This window comes from Schistocerca gregaria, chromosome 7, assembly GCF_023897955.1.
Source record: "Schistocerca gregaria isolate iqSchGreg1 chromosome 7, iqSchGreg1.2, whole genome shotgun sequence".
Classification (NCBI taxonomy): domain Eukaryota; kingdom Metazoa; phylum Arthropoda; class Insecta; order Orthoptera; family Acrididae; genus Schistocerca; species Schistocerca gregaria.
The window spans coordinates 449,699,369-449,715,999 of NC_064926.1; the positions used below are offsets into that span (position 1 = coordinate 449,699,369).

Genomic DNA, 16,631 nt, shown 5'->3' on the forward strand with positions numbered 1-16,631 from the left:
CTGTTAGCACTTGCGGCTGGTTAACTAGCCCTGTAACAACGCTTTTTAATGTGCCCAAAAATAAACAACTTTGCTGTGGTAAGAACAGTAGAAGGAAGAAACTGTAGCGGTAGGCAAAAGTTAGAGTAAGTAGAGAAAATTTTCAATTATGCTTGGTGCAGCAAGTATATGGAGATTAAAAGCGTAGTACAAGACAGGAAAATGCAGAAGACAATTAATGACTTTCAAAAGAATGCCATTAATAGAAGATGATCGAGAAAGACTCCGTATCCGTGAAGTATGTTTGTCCAATTGCTGTAATTTTTACTTGAGACCACGTTCTGCAAAACCCACATACTATTTCATTTGTTGGGAGAATGGCAGCCATCTTGCTCCAGTCCATGGCCAAATTAGGCAGAAGTGAAATGATGAGTGTCCGTTTAGCACTTCTTCCACATATGAAGCACTGTTGGTGTAATACGAATATAGTCTGAAGTCGTAATTAGAGAAACTGGTCTCAACTTCCTTTACCTCTCAGTAACAGAATTATAACGGCACGCTACAAAAGATTTCCCAACATTTATGATTATATCGCACCGATCCCACATCGATATAAATGTAGAACAAGGAACACTCGGTATCTGTTGATCTTCAGCTGTGAGCACAGTATGATAGTGGAAAACAAATTTCTAATTATAACGCCCTCAGTAGTGTGTTAGCTTCCGTTTATGGAATCTACGAAGCTGTCAGTATTAGTCATCGCAAGTTTCTTTCAGCCGAAAGATATGAACGTTGGCGTAGCCGTAGGACAATGCGTTCTTCTGCGAACTTTACAGACTCAACTAAGTACCAATAAATCATGAAGGAGCTGGCGGCTGACCTGTTTGTGTTATCGTGAATGCTGTACCCACATCGCGCATCACCCCAGTGATATCACATTTCAGGAAATGAGCTGCAACACGTATCCCATTTCATATGATATTGCTGCTGTGTCGGTAATCCCCTCGCCTCGAAGGCGTTTGGCATCGATGTAGTCGCGACCACCGTACGACTCCATGTTACCAAATTACTGTTGCTGCTGTTGTTCTGCTCTTTAGCCCAAAGACTGGCTTGATGCAGCTCTTCACACTAGTCTATCCTGTGCAAGTCTCTTCTTCTCTGCCTAACTTTTGCAACTGACGTCCACTTAAATTCGCTTGTCCTCTCATCCTATCTCTTCTTTTTATCAAGTTCATAAATTTCTTTATAGATATCCGGTATACCATCTAATCCTCAGCATTCTTCTCTAGCACCATGTTTCACAGCGTTTGAGTCTATTCTTATCTGTACTGTTTATCGTTCACGCTTTATTTCCGTATTACATTACACTCCAGATAAATGTTTCAGAAAATAGTCGAAGGTTTATATCCCGAAAAGACTCCTGTCTACAGTTACACTCCAGAGAAACACTTGCAGAAAGATTTCCTGATACCTAAAATTATATTGGTTTTTAACATATTTGTATTTTTCAGAAGCGCTTTGCATGCTACTTCAAGTCCGTATTTTATATCCTCTTTACTTCAGCCATCATCAGTTGGTTTTATCATGAAAAAAAAACTAATAGTTCTACTAATTTTAGTATTCCATTTCCTAATCTAATTCTTTCAGTATCATCTGATTTAATTTCACTCTAACCTTATACATTTGTTGATTTTCATCCTATAACCTCTTTTCAAGACACTATCCATTCGGCTGACTTGATCATCCAAGTCTGCTGCATCTGACAGAATCACATTGTCATTGGCAAATCTCAATGTCTTCTTCTTCCCAAACTTCATTCAATTCATTATGATTCATAAAAAAATAAAACAGCGTAGACAGTCATGTTGTCTTTGTTTCATTTTTCACGATCTTCAGCTGACTGACCAGTGTCTTTCCAGGATAAAAGTTCTTTCTTCCGGGCAAATTTACTTGTAATTAAAATATAAAAGCAATTTAGTATGATCATATAAAATTAATTGTTGGTAAGGCGGGTACCAGGTTGAGATTCATTGGGAGAGTCCTTAGAAAATGTAGTCCATCAACAAAGGAGGTGGCTTACAAAACACTCGTTCGACCTATACTTGAGTATTGCTCATCAGTGTGGGATCCGTACCAGATCGGGTTGACGGAGCAGATAGAGAAGATCCAAAGAAGAGCGGCGCGTTTCGTCACAGGGTTATTTGGTAAGCGTGATAGCGATACGGAGATGTTTAGCAAACTCAAGTGGCAGATTCTGCAAGAGAGGGGCTCTGCATCGCGGTGTAGCTTGCTCGCCAGGTTTCGAGAGGGTGCGTTTCTGGATGCGGTATCGAATATATTGCTTCCCCCTACTTGTACCTCCCGAGCAGATCACGAATGTAAAATTAGAGAGGTTCGAGCGCGCACGGAGGCTTTCAGACAGTCGTTCTTCCCGCGAACCATACGCGACTGGAACAGAAAAGGGAGGTAATGACAGAGGCACGTAACGTGCCACACCGTTGGGTGGCTTGCGGAGTATAAATGTAGACGTAGAACGAGTCCCGTGTCTGCAAAGTCCGTGGCCACTGACCTGCGGCGCGCGGTGGGGCCGTCGGCCGCCAGCAGTTCGCTGGCGGACCGGCAGCGCAGCTGCTCCTGCTGCAGGTGGTCGAGCGCCGCGCCGTCCGCGTGGTGGTGGTGGTGATGGTGGTGCGCGTGGTGGTGGTCGTGCGGGTGGTGGTGGTGGTGCGCTTCCTCCTCGTCGGAGCGGCAGCCGCCGGCCGCCGACCCCACGGCGCCGCCGCCGGCAGAGGCCGCCTTGCGCCGGAACATGCGCCGCAGTCCTCGCAGAGGGTGGAACCGCCGCCTCTTGCCTTCTGCCAACACACCGGCACCGGTCGCGTTACGACCAAGGTAACGAGCGTACACTGAGCATTATACAGGGTGAAAAGTATTTAAACCGACAAACTCCGGGAGATTGTAAGGGACACCAAAACAAATACACTCCTGGAAATGGAAAAAAGAACACATTGACACCGGTGAGTCAGACCCACCATACTTGCTCCGGACACTGCGAGAGGGCTGTACAAGCAATGATGACACGCACGGCACAGCGGACACACCAGGAACCGCGGTGTTGGCCGTCGAATGGCGCTAGCTGCGCAGCATTTGTGCACCGCCGCCGTCAGTGTCAGCCAGTTTGCCGTGGCATACGGAGCTCCATCGCAGTCTTTAAGTGAATCGTATGTGCAGTTGACGGACTTTGAGCGAGGGCGTATAGTGGGCATGCGGGAGGCCGGGTGGACGTACCGCCGAATTGCTCAACACGTGGGGCGTGAGTTCTCCACAGTACATCGATGTTGTTACCAGTGGTCGGCGGAAGGTGCACGTGCCCGTCGACCTGGGACCGGACCGCAGCGACGCACGGATGCACGCCAAGACCGTAGGATCCTACGCAGTGCCGTAGGGGACCGCACCGCCACTTCCCAGCAAATTAGGGACACTGTTGCTCCTGGGGTATCGGCGAGGACCATTCGCAACCGTCTCCATGAAGCTGGGCTACGGTCCCGCACACCGTTAGGCCGTCTTCCGCTCACGCCCCAACATCGTGCAGCCCGCCTCCAGTGGTGTCGCGACAGGCGTGAATGGAGTGACGAATCGAGACGTGTCGTTTTCAGCGATGAGAGTCGCTTCTGCCTTGGTGCCAATGATGGTCGTATGCGTGTTTGGCGCCGTGCAGTTGAGCGCCACAATCAGGACTGCATACGACCGAGGCACACAGGGCCAACACCCGGCATCATGGTGTGGGGAGCGATCTCCTACACTGGCCGTACACCTCTGGTGATCGTCGAGGGGACACTGAATAGTGCACGGTACATCCAAACCGTCATCGAACCCATCGTTCTACCATTCCTAGACCGGCAAGAGAACTTGCTGTTCCAACAGGACAATGCACGTCCGCATGTATCCTGTGCCACCCAACGTGCTCTAGAAGGTGTAAGTCAACTACCCTGGCCAGCAAGATCTCCGGATCTGTCCCCCATTGAGCATGTTTGGGACTGGATGAAGCGTCGTCTCACGCGGTCTGCACGTCCAGCACGAACGCTGGTCCAACTGAAGCGCCAGGTGGAAATGGCATGGCAAGCCGTTCCACAGGACTACATCCAGCATCTCTACGATCGTCTCCATGGGAGAATAGCAGCCTGCATTGCTGCGAAAGGTGGATATACACTGTACTAGTGCCGACATTGTGCATGCTCTGTTGCCTGTGTCTATGTGCCTGTGGTTCTGTCAGTGTAATCATGTGATGTATCTGACCCCAGGAATGTGTCAATAAAGTTTCCCCTTCCTGGGACAATGAATTCATGGTGTTCTTATTTCAATTTCCAGGAGTGTATTATTCCCTAATGTCGTTTTTACCTATGAGGATTATTTAAGCCGGTGGAGGCCGTATTACGATCTTCAGTTGTTAGAGGGTGTATTACGCTCTTCAGTTGTAGGCAACTGCTGTCCACTAGTGTAGTAGTGCATTGCCTCTGTTTACCTGGAGTGAGTACACTGATATGGTTGGTGCGTACTACGTAGCACACTACTGCGGACGAATTGCATAGCGGGTTTACCAACAACAATATCCTAATCGCCGTATCCCTCATCATACGACCTTTGCTGTTGTGTACCAACGTCTGCGTGAGACCGGGTCATTTAGCAGATTACCTGGACAGGGACGCCGTCGCTCGGTAAGAACGCTGCAACTTGAGCAAGCTGTCTTGTAGCATAAGGAGCGGAATCATTCACTCAGCGCTCTTACAATTGCAAGTAACGTGGGGACGAACCAGACGAATGTAAAAACAGTCCTTCGAGAGCGCCCGCATCTCGTGGTCGTGCGGTGGCGTTCTCGCTTCCCACGCCCGGGTTCCCGGGTTCGATTCCCGGCGGGGTCAGAGATTTTCTCTGCCTCGTGATGGCTGGGTGTTGTGTGATGTCCTTAGGTTAGTTAGGTTTAAGTAGTTCTCAGTTCTAGGGGACTGATGACCATAGATGTTAAGTCCCATAGTGCTCAGAGCCATTTGAACCATTTTCAACCTTCGAGCTCAATTGTTACGTCCATTTCATTTCCACAACCTGGGACCAGTTGATTATTCACCCAGAGCACAGTTTTCGCAGTGGTGGCTGGAACAGTGTGAAATGCATCCTACATTTCCATCCTCTGTGTTGTTTACCAATGAAGCAACGTTCGGGCGTGATGGAGACTTCAACATGCACAATTCGCATGTTTGGAGGGAGGATAACCCACATGCCACAGTTGTTAGCGCTCATCAAGTGCGGTTCTTCGTTAATGTGTGGGTCGGTTTTGTTGGGGACTCTTTAATTGGGCCGTATCTGTTACCTAGGCCATTAAACGGCAGGCACTATTACAATTTTCTCTCCAGAGCATTGCCAGAATTGCTGGAATACCTCACGCTCCCTACAAGACGACGCATGTGGTTCCAACATGACGGGGCGCCGGCACATTTCAGTAGTCGTGTACGTCGATTTCTGTACAGACGGTTCCCAGAAATGTGGATTGACAGAGGTGGTCCTGTACCATGGCCTGTTCGATCCCCAGATATGTCCCCTCTGGACTTTTATGTGTGTGGAGAGACTCGCAATCTTGTTTACGCAACTCCTGTTGCATCAGAAGAGGATCTGGCTGCCCGAATAGTAGCAGCAGCAGGAAGAGTTCAGGATACTCCTGGTATTTTTGCCCGTCTCAGACAGAACATGATCCGAAGGGTGTAACCTTTGTTTACGTGTCAATGGAGGCATTTTTGAAAATCTACTGTAATTGAAATTGGGTTCTGTTAACGTGTTGTCTCTTGTCATAAAAAAATGGAAAAATGTTTGCTGGTTTAATTAATTTTCCGCCAGAGAAATCTTGCTTTACTGGTTTAAATACTCCTCATAGGAAAAAATGACATTAGGGAAAAATATCTGTTTTGATGTCACCTACAACCTCCCAGAGTTTGTCGGTTTAAATACTTTTCACCCTGTAGACACCGCGTGTCTATAACACTGCTAGCCTTTTATTGTTTCATCCCCCTCGTTCCATATGACAGTTGACCAAATGAATGTTGGAAACAATAAAAGGTGATATCATCATTTCTTAAGTTGAAATATAAAAGGCTGATTTGATGATTAATTAAAATATTGACATAGATGAAATGGTAAATGAATGAAGTATAAATGACGAGCGGACAGTTACATGAGTGCGTAGAATCTATGAACGCTACAAATAATTCAATACCTTCTCTTGTTGAAAGTACGGGTAATATAACGGATGACGATAAACAGAAGGCTAAAATTCTGAACCTAGATTTCAAAAACTCGTTAACGGTGTAACATCCACGAGATAAATTTCAGCTACAGTGCGACGAGAGGAAATTATGCCTCTAACAATTATAAACATTATCTACTCAACATATGAAAAAACAGTGAAAACGATGATAAATATTAATTATTTATATAATATTTTATGATGAAATTGGACGTATCGATGTGTATCATACAAAGACAATGATAATTGTAAATTCCTTTTATGTTCTGCGTTTGTCTTCCTTTGTTTTTACCTTTTGTCGGTTGGCTTTTGTAGGTTACGGACGCATATCAAACTGAGGTCTGTTAAGAAATTTTAATTATTTGTCAATTATTACTTGAGAATAGAGTTCATTATTATTATAAATATGAGTGAATAATTACTTGTAACTTTAATTCCTCTCTCAGTAAGCATTATCTGAGTTAATTATTTCTTTCCGCTGCAAGGAGCGCAGATTTGATGATAGCGATTTCTATCGCGTTTTTGTCTGTGATTTCCTTAGAAAAAAATCAAATGTTTGCATGATGATGTCTAAATAGTGCACAATACGAAAGTAAAGTTTAATAAGCATTTAAAATACTTATCTTATTTGTCTAACAATAGAAAGTCACTATCAATTGTCTGCCGCCATCTTAACAATTATCTCAGCGGCAAATTCAAATTACGCAACTCTGCAGACATAAATGCCGAACGTAATACAAATGGGCACCGGTGGTCCCGAACTCATTTTAATGAAAGCAATTCGAATCAGATTGGTTCTTTAAAAACAGTGCTCATAGCACGATCCTTATAACAAACTTTTCTAGCTGATGTATGGAGCCGCGATTAATTAAGCACGAGTTGCGAAGAATATTGTTTCAGGTAACATACGTCAGTGTTGTGGGCGGCTGATATTCGGTGGTTTTAATGATCATTTTGCTGAAGATAACTGTTTCCATCATAATCAATAGTTGTATAGAATCTGTTGGATGAACTGTGATTTAGTGACACTTACACAACTTACAGACAACACATTGACACAACGTTAACTTGGAGCTCTTTAGCAACTTGACCAAATCTTTAGCCGGGAGAAAAATTATTTAGTAATTACTCAATGTAATAAAATAAGAATATCATTTTCATTTACAAATGAATAAAATACCAAACCACCGAATAACACAGCGAACGCCACAACGGTAGAGGACTGCATCACCATTCCCGCTTTCAATTATCGAACAAACGCAAGGATGGCTTTCATAGTATTTAGACGCCAGGAAGGCATCTAGTCCAGAAAGTATCCCCGTAAGATTATATGTTGACTATGCTACAAATATAGCACCATTGTTATCCATCATCTATCAGAGATCATCGGAAACTTCCTCGTGACTGGAAGAAGGCCCAGGTCATAACAATCTATAAAAAAGGGTAGAACATCGCATGCACATAATTACCGGCCAATTTCATTGACGTCGATTTGCTGTAGAACCATGGAACATTTTTTGTGTTCGGACATAATGACCTTCCTATACTCTGAGAAGCCCATCTGCAGAAACCAGCACGGTTTTAGGAAACAGCGGTCATGCGAGACATAGCTGGCTCTCTTTGTGCATGATGCACAATAGGCTCTAGATACCGGTCCCAGGTAGATGCCATATTTCTCGACTTTCGAAAGGTGTTCGACTCACTTCCTCACTGTCGCTCGCTGCAAAAAGTGCGCGCTTACGGTCTATCCGATGACATAGGGTGTTGGATAGAAAATTTTCTAACAAACAGGGAGCAGTATGTCGTCCTGAATGAGGTGACTTCAACAGAAACAAGCGTAACTTCAGGTGTGCCCCAGAGCAGCGTAATAGGTCCGCTGCTTTTTACGATTTACATAAATGATCTGGTTGATGGTATTGACAGCGGCATTAGACTGTTTGCCGATGATGGCGCAGTCTACAGGAAAGTAGTATCACACGAAAGTTGTGAACAAATCAGATGGCCAGTGTGGCCGAGCGGTTCTAGGCGCTTCAGGTTTGGAACCGCGCGACCGCTACGGTCGCAGGTTCAAATCCTGCCTCGGGCATGGATGTGTGTGATGTTCTTAGGTTAGTTAGGTTTAAGTAGTTCTAGGTTCTAGGGGACTGATGGCCTCAGACGTTAAGTCCCATAGTGGTCAGAACCATTTGAACCAGCCATGTGAACAAATGTGAGTCGGATATTTTCTCCGCTCAGGGACTGGGTGTCGTGTTGTCCTAATCATCATTTCATCCGCATCGACGCGCAAGTCACCGAAGTTGTGCCAAATAGAAAGACTTGCACCCGGCGAACGGTCTACCCGACGGGAGGCCCTAGCCACACGACCTTTCTATCAGTAAATAAATAAACTGTTTTATTTTAAATTCAGTGCAATAGTATTTGTAAAATGACTCTTTCATATAGTGTTCATTAAAAATGACGATCATTCCACTTGGGACCTGCTAATTTGTTTGAGTTGTAAATATTTGTCATGTATTGTTGTTTCTCTGACATGTTCTACATCCTGGAGGAACTATGGATCAATTGGAATGAAAGTAAATCTAATCTCATCTAATCTAATCTAACCACTGACAGACGGCAGGTGGCAGCACTAGTGCTGGCCTGTCGGGCTACTGCAGAAAAAATTTGCAGTCATTGTTTTAGTGCAATAAGGAGCAATCTATCATTGGCTTTCACGCACAGGGTGGAAGCACTCACGAAACGACTTATTTCGTCAACTGTTCGCGTGCCGCAGTGGTTAAAGTATACGGTGAGTGGCAAAAAGGCGCTATCCAAAACGTTCAAGAGGCAACTGTCCTGCACCACGAGTCGTAGACGACAGGGGTGTACGGGCGAATAGAAGTGCAGCTTTTGAGCACTAACCACCCAGATGAACCAAGGAGTCTCCTCAACGACCGTACAGCTAGAGTTGCTGCATATGCTCCGGTGCAGCATTCGACTGATTCACGCACCCATTCTGACAGCTGTTCACTGGCGACGAAGGCTGTAATTTGCATGCCAGCACCACAACAGGGCGTCCAGTGAGCGGTGATAGGTGCCTTTTTCAGATGACCCACATTTCATGCTCCATCGGCTTCAGATTCTGAAAGCAAACACTCTGCAACAATTATCACTAGGGTCCTGGCCGGAAGAGGGTCAATTTGTTTTCCTAGGCACTGTGGCTTCTACCAGCAGGACAACGCAACGTGTTGCAGCTTGCAGTGTACGTGAGCGGTTCGAAGTGCACCATGATGGCTCTACCATACTCCCCTAGCCACCATACATCACAGATTAAAACCCAGTCGAGAATCTGTGGGGCCACCTCCATCGCAGTATTAGCGCCGTGGATCCTCCACCGAGAAACCTAAAGCAACTGCCACAGCACTGGAGTCAGCATGGGTGCACATCCCTGTCGATACCTTCCAGATCACCATTGACGGTCTTCTTGCACGCCTCGCAGCGGGCCGCATTGCAAAACGTTTATATTCAGCCTTTTGACAGGTTATCACATTGATGTGAGTGGGTAGTGTATTAAGGGCCTTCAGCTACACCCATCCATGTAATACTTCTTTGGTTCATCAAACATACTTCGCTATATGTTTGTCCATCCCGTGAATTCCATTGTGTTCCCTGATCCACCATGTATATACATTACCTTTCGAAGTCTTTGTAACAAACGTCCAGGGAGATAGATAATATCAGGGGAACAACTTTTGTTGGAGACAAAATGTTTGCTGGCGCTTCCCTCCGACGCAATGCATCTCTTTATTCAATTCACCGGCTCACGGATGACGAAGACCAGGAGGGTCTACTAACCACGTGTGCTGCATCCGCAAACCATCTGCCCCAGTAAATTGAGATTAACAGCGTTGGGTCGACTTTTTGAAACAATCCATACAGCGATGTCGGTGAAGGTCCAAGGAATAACAACCTGCAACTAGTCATCCTTCTGGGCTCTTGTTTGCGCGTAAATTTCGAAAAAATTTTTCGGAATCTCGCGTGATGCTCTACAGGTTTAAAAATTGTAACAATTAACAGCCTAGTTGGGTACGATTATGGTTAAGATACTGGTCTCACAGGCAAAAGGATGTGGGTTCGAAGTTTGTTCGGTGCTTTGAAATTCTTTATTTTTAAACTTGATCATTATTTTTAATAAATTTACTGGTTGAAATGTAATGTTTTCCTATTCCTTTGTCACGTCACATTAGTCATCATATGAAATGCATCCTCTCATTTATCTTATCAGTCTTTTTCCACTTGGAATCCATGTTGATGTGATTTTGATCATTGTAACGTATTAACTTCGATCTAATTGCTTCCATTTTGTCATATTACACTTTCGTCTATGTTATTGCATTCAGTTTTTCCATTCTGATTTTGCTTCTGTCTCATTTACTTGCAATCCCTCATTCGTTTAAATTGTGATTCATGTTGTTTTGACCATAGTGAAATACAAATTTACGTTTTAAATGTTTGTGTGATAGCTGACATCCAAAAAGATGCACATTTGTAACGAAAAATACAGTCTTGACACTATTGCGCTGTCAATATAAACACATTATTTCAGCTTCTGTTTTTAACCAACAGATCGGCATTTTTAAATATTTAAACATTATGATAAATAAATGAAAATAATTAAATTCACATGCACAAAGATTCCAAGTAGAAAAAGAATGATAGGGAGAAAAAATAAGAGCAATTGAAGAAGTTAAACCATTGACTAAAATGATGTGTTAAGGAATACAAACAAAAGAAATTGTGTGTTAATCAGTCACTAGAATAAAAACAGTGATCAAAGTCATTTAGATAAAGATTTAAAAATGAAAAAAGTCACTATACGTTACAAAATTCGAACCGACAATCTTTTGGGTGTGAATTCGTTACCTTAACCATTACGCTATGCAACCAGCCTATGAATTGTTACAGTTTTTGAACATGTAGAGCATTACACATATTGCGAATTTTTTTCGTCGGTTACTTGCAGATGATGGTCCACCAGGGTGAATGGTTCCAGGATGTTATTCCTTGGACTTTAACCAACATTGCCGCATAGATTGTTTCAAGAAGTCAATTCCATTGTTGAGGACCTCTCCTTGTAAGTGGAGAAACGTATTTTAGAAGCTTCACCTAACCCCTTGCATGCTGATAATGGGAAGCTCATATTGCATACGAACGCCGGAGAGTGTCTACACGGCGCCTCTCAGGGTTGTAACTAATAATGAAATACGCCCAGCACCGTCGGAAAACTTCAGTGAACATTTTGCATCTCACTAAAACTATTCCCCATGACGTTATCTTTCATACACATTTCATGCAAAGACTTGGAAACACTTATGCATATTTCAGGTTTATCTTTACCGTGACTGTTATGAAAATCACAGGAAACTACAAATTACTGTCATCAGTCAACATTTATTTTGTATCCAATATGAGTTTCTGAGGGTTAAACCTATATAATCTCTTGAGTTTATGTCATTTAATGAGATAGATATAAACTCATAATGGAATTAAGATAATATCGTCCATAAATTAAATCAGACCGTTTAATACATAAAAAATTAAACTTGGAAACATTCAATATTTCTTAATCAAATAACAAATGTATTAATATATATTTCAGTTTTCAATTTGTGTTGAGTTAAAGTGAAACTCATTGTACATAAGAACACACACACACACACACACACACACACACACACACACACACACACACACACACAGGGAGAGAGAGAGAGAGAGAGAGGTGGTGGGGGAGGTGGGACAGCATAATTGTTACTTACTTATTACTGACTATGGTTCAGCCCTCCGCTGAGCAGATACACAGTAGATGCACATGTAGTATTCAGAAGTCGTATGAGATGCTAATGCATTATCTCCGCTTATCGCAATAAAGACCCTGTAATCTAGAATTCTACAAAATAAAAAATATTTTACTGGACATCGCGAACTAACAAACTGTCTCGCCTGTTTTACATTTAATACCAGTCTATTAGTCCCTTGCGCACTGTGTTGTAATCTTTACGAGGCTGTAGAAGCTTTTGCTGGGATGATTGTTAGCGTCTTAGGAAGTCCTTCCAGGTCTTATCCAAGGATCATCTCCTCTCTGCGTTCTGAGGAATATTTTGTTTGAGAGTCCTCCTTTCTCTCTCTCTCTCTCTCTCTCTCTCTCTCCCTCCCTCGCTGTGTGTGTGTGTGTGTGTGTGTGTGTGTGTGTGTGTGTGTGTGTGTGTGTGTGTGTGTGTGTCCCAAATTCGCCTGCAGCTTGTAGTTTAATCTTCAACATATCAGTACGATTAGCTTGTATCACAGATCCACAGTCTATAAGTTAAACAGTTTAATTAGCAAAGATGCTCTTGTCCTGGTCTTGAAAGTCTTGCCTGTTTTCACGCAGCAGACGATACTGGTCCTGGATGTCTATTCATCAGTGTCTGATGTTCGCCAGCCTATCTTTCACGTTCATCCACACGACTTCTTTCTTTCCATCTGACATCACGTGTCGCATTGCTGCTTTCTCTTCCTGTGGTTTTCTTTAGGGACCTTTGGAAGTCGAACAGTACCGGCATGTGTCATCCATAATTAATAGAGAACGAAACCGTAATATCACACAATACAGTAAATACTGCTTGTAACAATAAAGGATTAAATTACCATGGGGTGTAGAATTAGTCAAGAATGATCCAGCAAAATTGTATGAAAACAAAGAAGATGTACCAATCGTGAAGTAAATAATGTCTGCTACAATAATGTAAAAGATATTGCAAATATGCCGCTTAAGCAACCGATTTAGGTGTCAAATAGGAACACAGATATGGTAAACACGACATAAAAATATCTGAAGTTAACTGGTGTTTCTTTTTCCCAATTATGCTCTGCGACATCTCTGAGTCGACTGAAACAGAAAACTGATGGAGTTTCATAAACTGCGAGGGTTTTGTTTGATTCGCAAATACTTTCAACTCATCCCGCGTGCATTTTATTTCAGATGACAGGAATCGTACGTTGTTCTTATTTTCTGAGACGCAATGTGATGAAAAAAAAAGAAAACAGACTATGCTGATTACAAACAAAAGAAAACTAAATTTATGTGTTCTCCTTCTTCTGCTTGCCAAATTGCACAAAAATGAACGCATATATACTAAGAGGCGTTTTTTTTTAAGCGGGTGATAAGAAAGAGCAGCGGTTTTTAATAATCGTGCTGATGCACACGTCTAACGATCGCCGGTAGGAGATTATTCGATGAATAGCGTGTGTCGTCATTATCGGTCTTGGCATTCAAGGGTGCGATAACGTTATCGCTTGGGACGAGTTATCAGGAGAAAAAAAAAAAACCACGGTTTCCTGGTGCCTCTCAAAGTGTAATAAGTGTTTGGAACAGGGTCAGACAGCGCTGTTGTAAAACAAAACCCATTTACTTTTCTAGTTTACAGTAGCTGATTTTATAACGCTATTCGATCACATTAATTCACCATTGCTTGATTTTCCTAGACCAAATTAATAAAATACTAAAGGCAACAATTGTTTTCAGTTACTCGTAATACAAGGGGAAATATGGCGATCGGTCACTGGAATTAGCCTGAGCCATCAAATACAGAGGTAGACACAGATATGGAAATACCGAAGACACGACACATTACCGTGCCTAATTCGGTGTAGGACAGCGACTGGCATTCAAAACAGTTTCCAGTCGTCTAGGATGAAATAAGTACATGTTCTGTATGGTTTTAGAGGGATCTTATACCATTCTTCCTGTAAAACAGTGTCAAGTCCAGGTAATGATGGTGGAAGTGGGTAGTGATCATGCAATTTCTCTGCGCAGTAGACCAATAATATGGATATCCAGTGACTGTGGTCGCCACTGAAGACGTGACAATTCATCGTAGTACATACAAAACCAGTCACGGACGATGCGAGCTGTGTGAACACGGGTGTTTTCTTGGATCGCAGCGTCACCACAGGAGAACAAACATTGTACGTTGGGATGAATCACAATGGCCATATGGTCACAAAGGTCACATAATCCTTGGCAGTAATGCAGTAACCATGCTACCAATGGAACACCACTATATAGCTGCCCAAATCATCATCGTATGCCCGCCATCCTTACCTCTTGGTGTTTCTTGAGACAAAAAACACTTCGGCTGTCGTGGTTACGGAAGCACCACCAAAGTGCCAACATAAGGCAGTCACAACTACACAGAACTATATTCTGACCACGACGGCGACTTCCGTGTATTGATGACATTGCACAGGTGCCGCTCGTAATTAAAATACAGCAGCGTAACCTCCAGCTTGGCTAGCATCTGCATTAATACTCGAGGGCCGATTTCTCGCAATGTTTCTACATTTTGGGCCAACGCCTGCAATTTTAACCACTGATCATCTAAAACTGCCTCGTTACAGTGTCCAGACGGAAGGTCCTACTCGTCAAAGGAAATGCAATAAAGTTCAGCAGCTTGGTGCAATTAACGTCCCTGTTTATTACTAAATGGTATCTTAAGGACGTTATGGAGCTGCCAAATGACGGAGAGCATTAGGGAGCGGTGACACCTCATCCCGCGCCAGTTGCTGGCGATATTGAAAATCTTTGCCGTGTCCTGGCGTCTGAATAGCGCCAGCTGCGGGCCCTGGTAATGACTCTGCATTCACTGCCGATCGATCTGCCACACCAAGGCTCAGAATAGAGCTTTCGACGAGCAAAAAGAGAAAAAAAGAGTCATTTCAAGAGCATAGCATCCACCAGTAGCCTAGACCTTATCGCGATACTGTAAAATGTTATCGTCATACGTCGTTCACTATTCCATCAGTCCTGTAGACTTTGCTAAACATTTACTAGCGGTGTCTAATTGTCTTTCTTTTTCATTTTCTTTGCCCTGAAGGGGCAGTAAATTTTCTTTTCTTTCATTCACTTACCTTATAGCAATTACGACTATGTAACGATTATATAATATTACGTCGATCGTTAATAGATTGTAAATGAAAACACAAGAATCCGGCGTATTCGTTCCGCTACCATCGGTATATCTGTTTACTGCTATTTGTCGACTCCTTTAATATGAAAATCATATACTTACAAGAGGACATTATTGGAAGTTTACTATTTATGATCGTTCTCTATTTAATAACATCGAGTAACGTTCTTACCATCAATTGTTCCATGGTTGTTCTTCATGATGAAGAGTTTCAATACTGCTTTACTGCGTATAAATAACGAAATAATAACAGTAATAATAATAATAATAATAATGAAACAGACAGAAAACATTGGTAATCCTTCAGATGTTCGGAACTGACTTCTTTCCGTTGGATCCGATGAATTATTTGTTGTTCACACTAACCACCGACTCGTGGTACGGCATTTAGATAGGTATTTCCTCCTTTTCTGCCACATTTTTTCCGTTTTCCACGATACGGTTTTCTTGATCCCACGTATATAAATTAGCTGCGTCCTATTTTCTCCTTTCCCTCAATACCTTCAAGATATCTTCGTTTTAAATGTATTCATCAGACATGCCCAACTGTTTTCAGGTGTTCTGCATTTTTGTTGACTATTTGTTTTCGTTGTCTTTGTTTCAGTCGTAAGATATTTTCCTGAATTGTGTCTTGGAGTTTTGAGATTTTGCTACAGTATCTCGTTTTTTTTTTTTTTAAAAAAAAAAAAAAAGAATGTGACTGCGATTTGCATCTGTTCTCACATGCAGAATTGTCGAAAGACTTATTTCTTACTTTTTTCCTCACCACACGCCTATACTTAATAAGGAGTAGTGATACTTCTTGCTGCGCAGAATACTTACAATTTTTCTATTGCTATACAGTTTCTTAAATTTGCTTTTATGAAGTTTAACATTTTATTGCATGAATGCGTATTTTTCTGTCTCATGTTCAGTGGCTCTGATGGTACTTGCGTTACTAGTTAAGCCAATGGTTTGTAGCATTTCTCCAGGATACGAAACGTTTCCATGTTACCAATGTTTCCGAAGTCTTGCTGTAATCTTTTTTGGGTTGTCTGAAACGTTGGGTGTGAACTTCCGTGGGGATCTGTAAATTTGTTTTCTCATTTTTCTCTATGTACTATATTGAACAGTGATTAACTTTACGTCTTAAGGGTAATCAGCTGCATAGTTTACGAAACAGGGACACTTTAGTTTCTGGCTTTCCTTTCTGGTTCTGGTGTATGAATCCTGCTTCTTGGAGAGCTTTCCCCATTTTCGAACGACTTTTTTTACAAGCAGTCAACTAAACAGCTAAGCTGACAGTCGGCCTTCTCGTTATGCTTCTGTTTTAATTTCGGGAGATTTAGAAATAAAATACGTTAGGTTTAGTATTTGTGGGAGTTTTTTTAAAC

General features: G+C 42.6%; 1 protein-coding gene across 3 annotated transcripts in view; it reads right to left on the reverse strand.

The window, feature by feature from the left end:
* Positions 1 to 16,631, reverse strand: part of LOC126281243 (uncharacterized) — a 981,147-nt gene that overhangs the window by 326,078 nt on the left and 638,438 nt on the right. For all 3 annotated transcript variants that reach the window (XM_049980028.1, XM_049980026.1, XM_049980027.1), the window contains one exon: positions 2,549 to 2,834. In XM_049980028.1, coding sequence (XP_049835985.1) covers positions 2,549 to 2,834 — 286 coding nt within the window. The remainder of the gene's footprint in view (positions 1 to 2,548; positions 2,835 to 16,631) is intronic.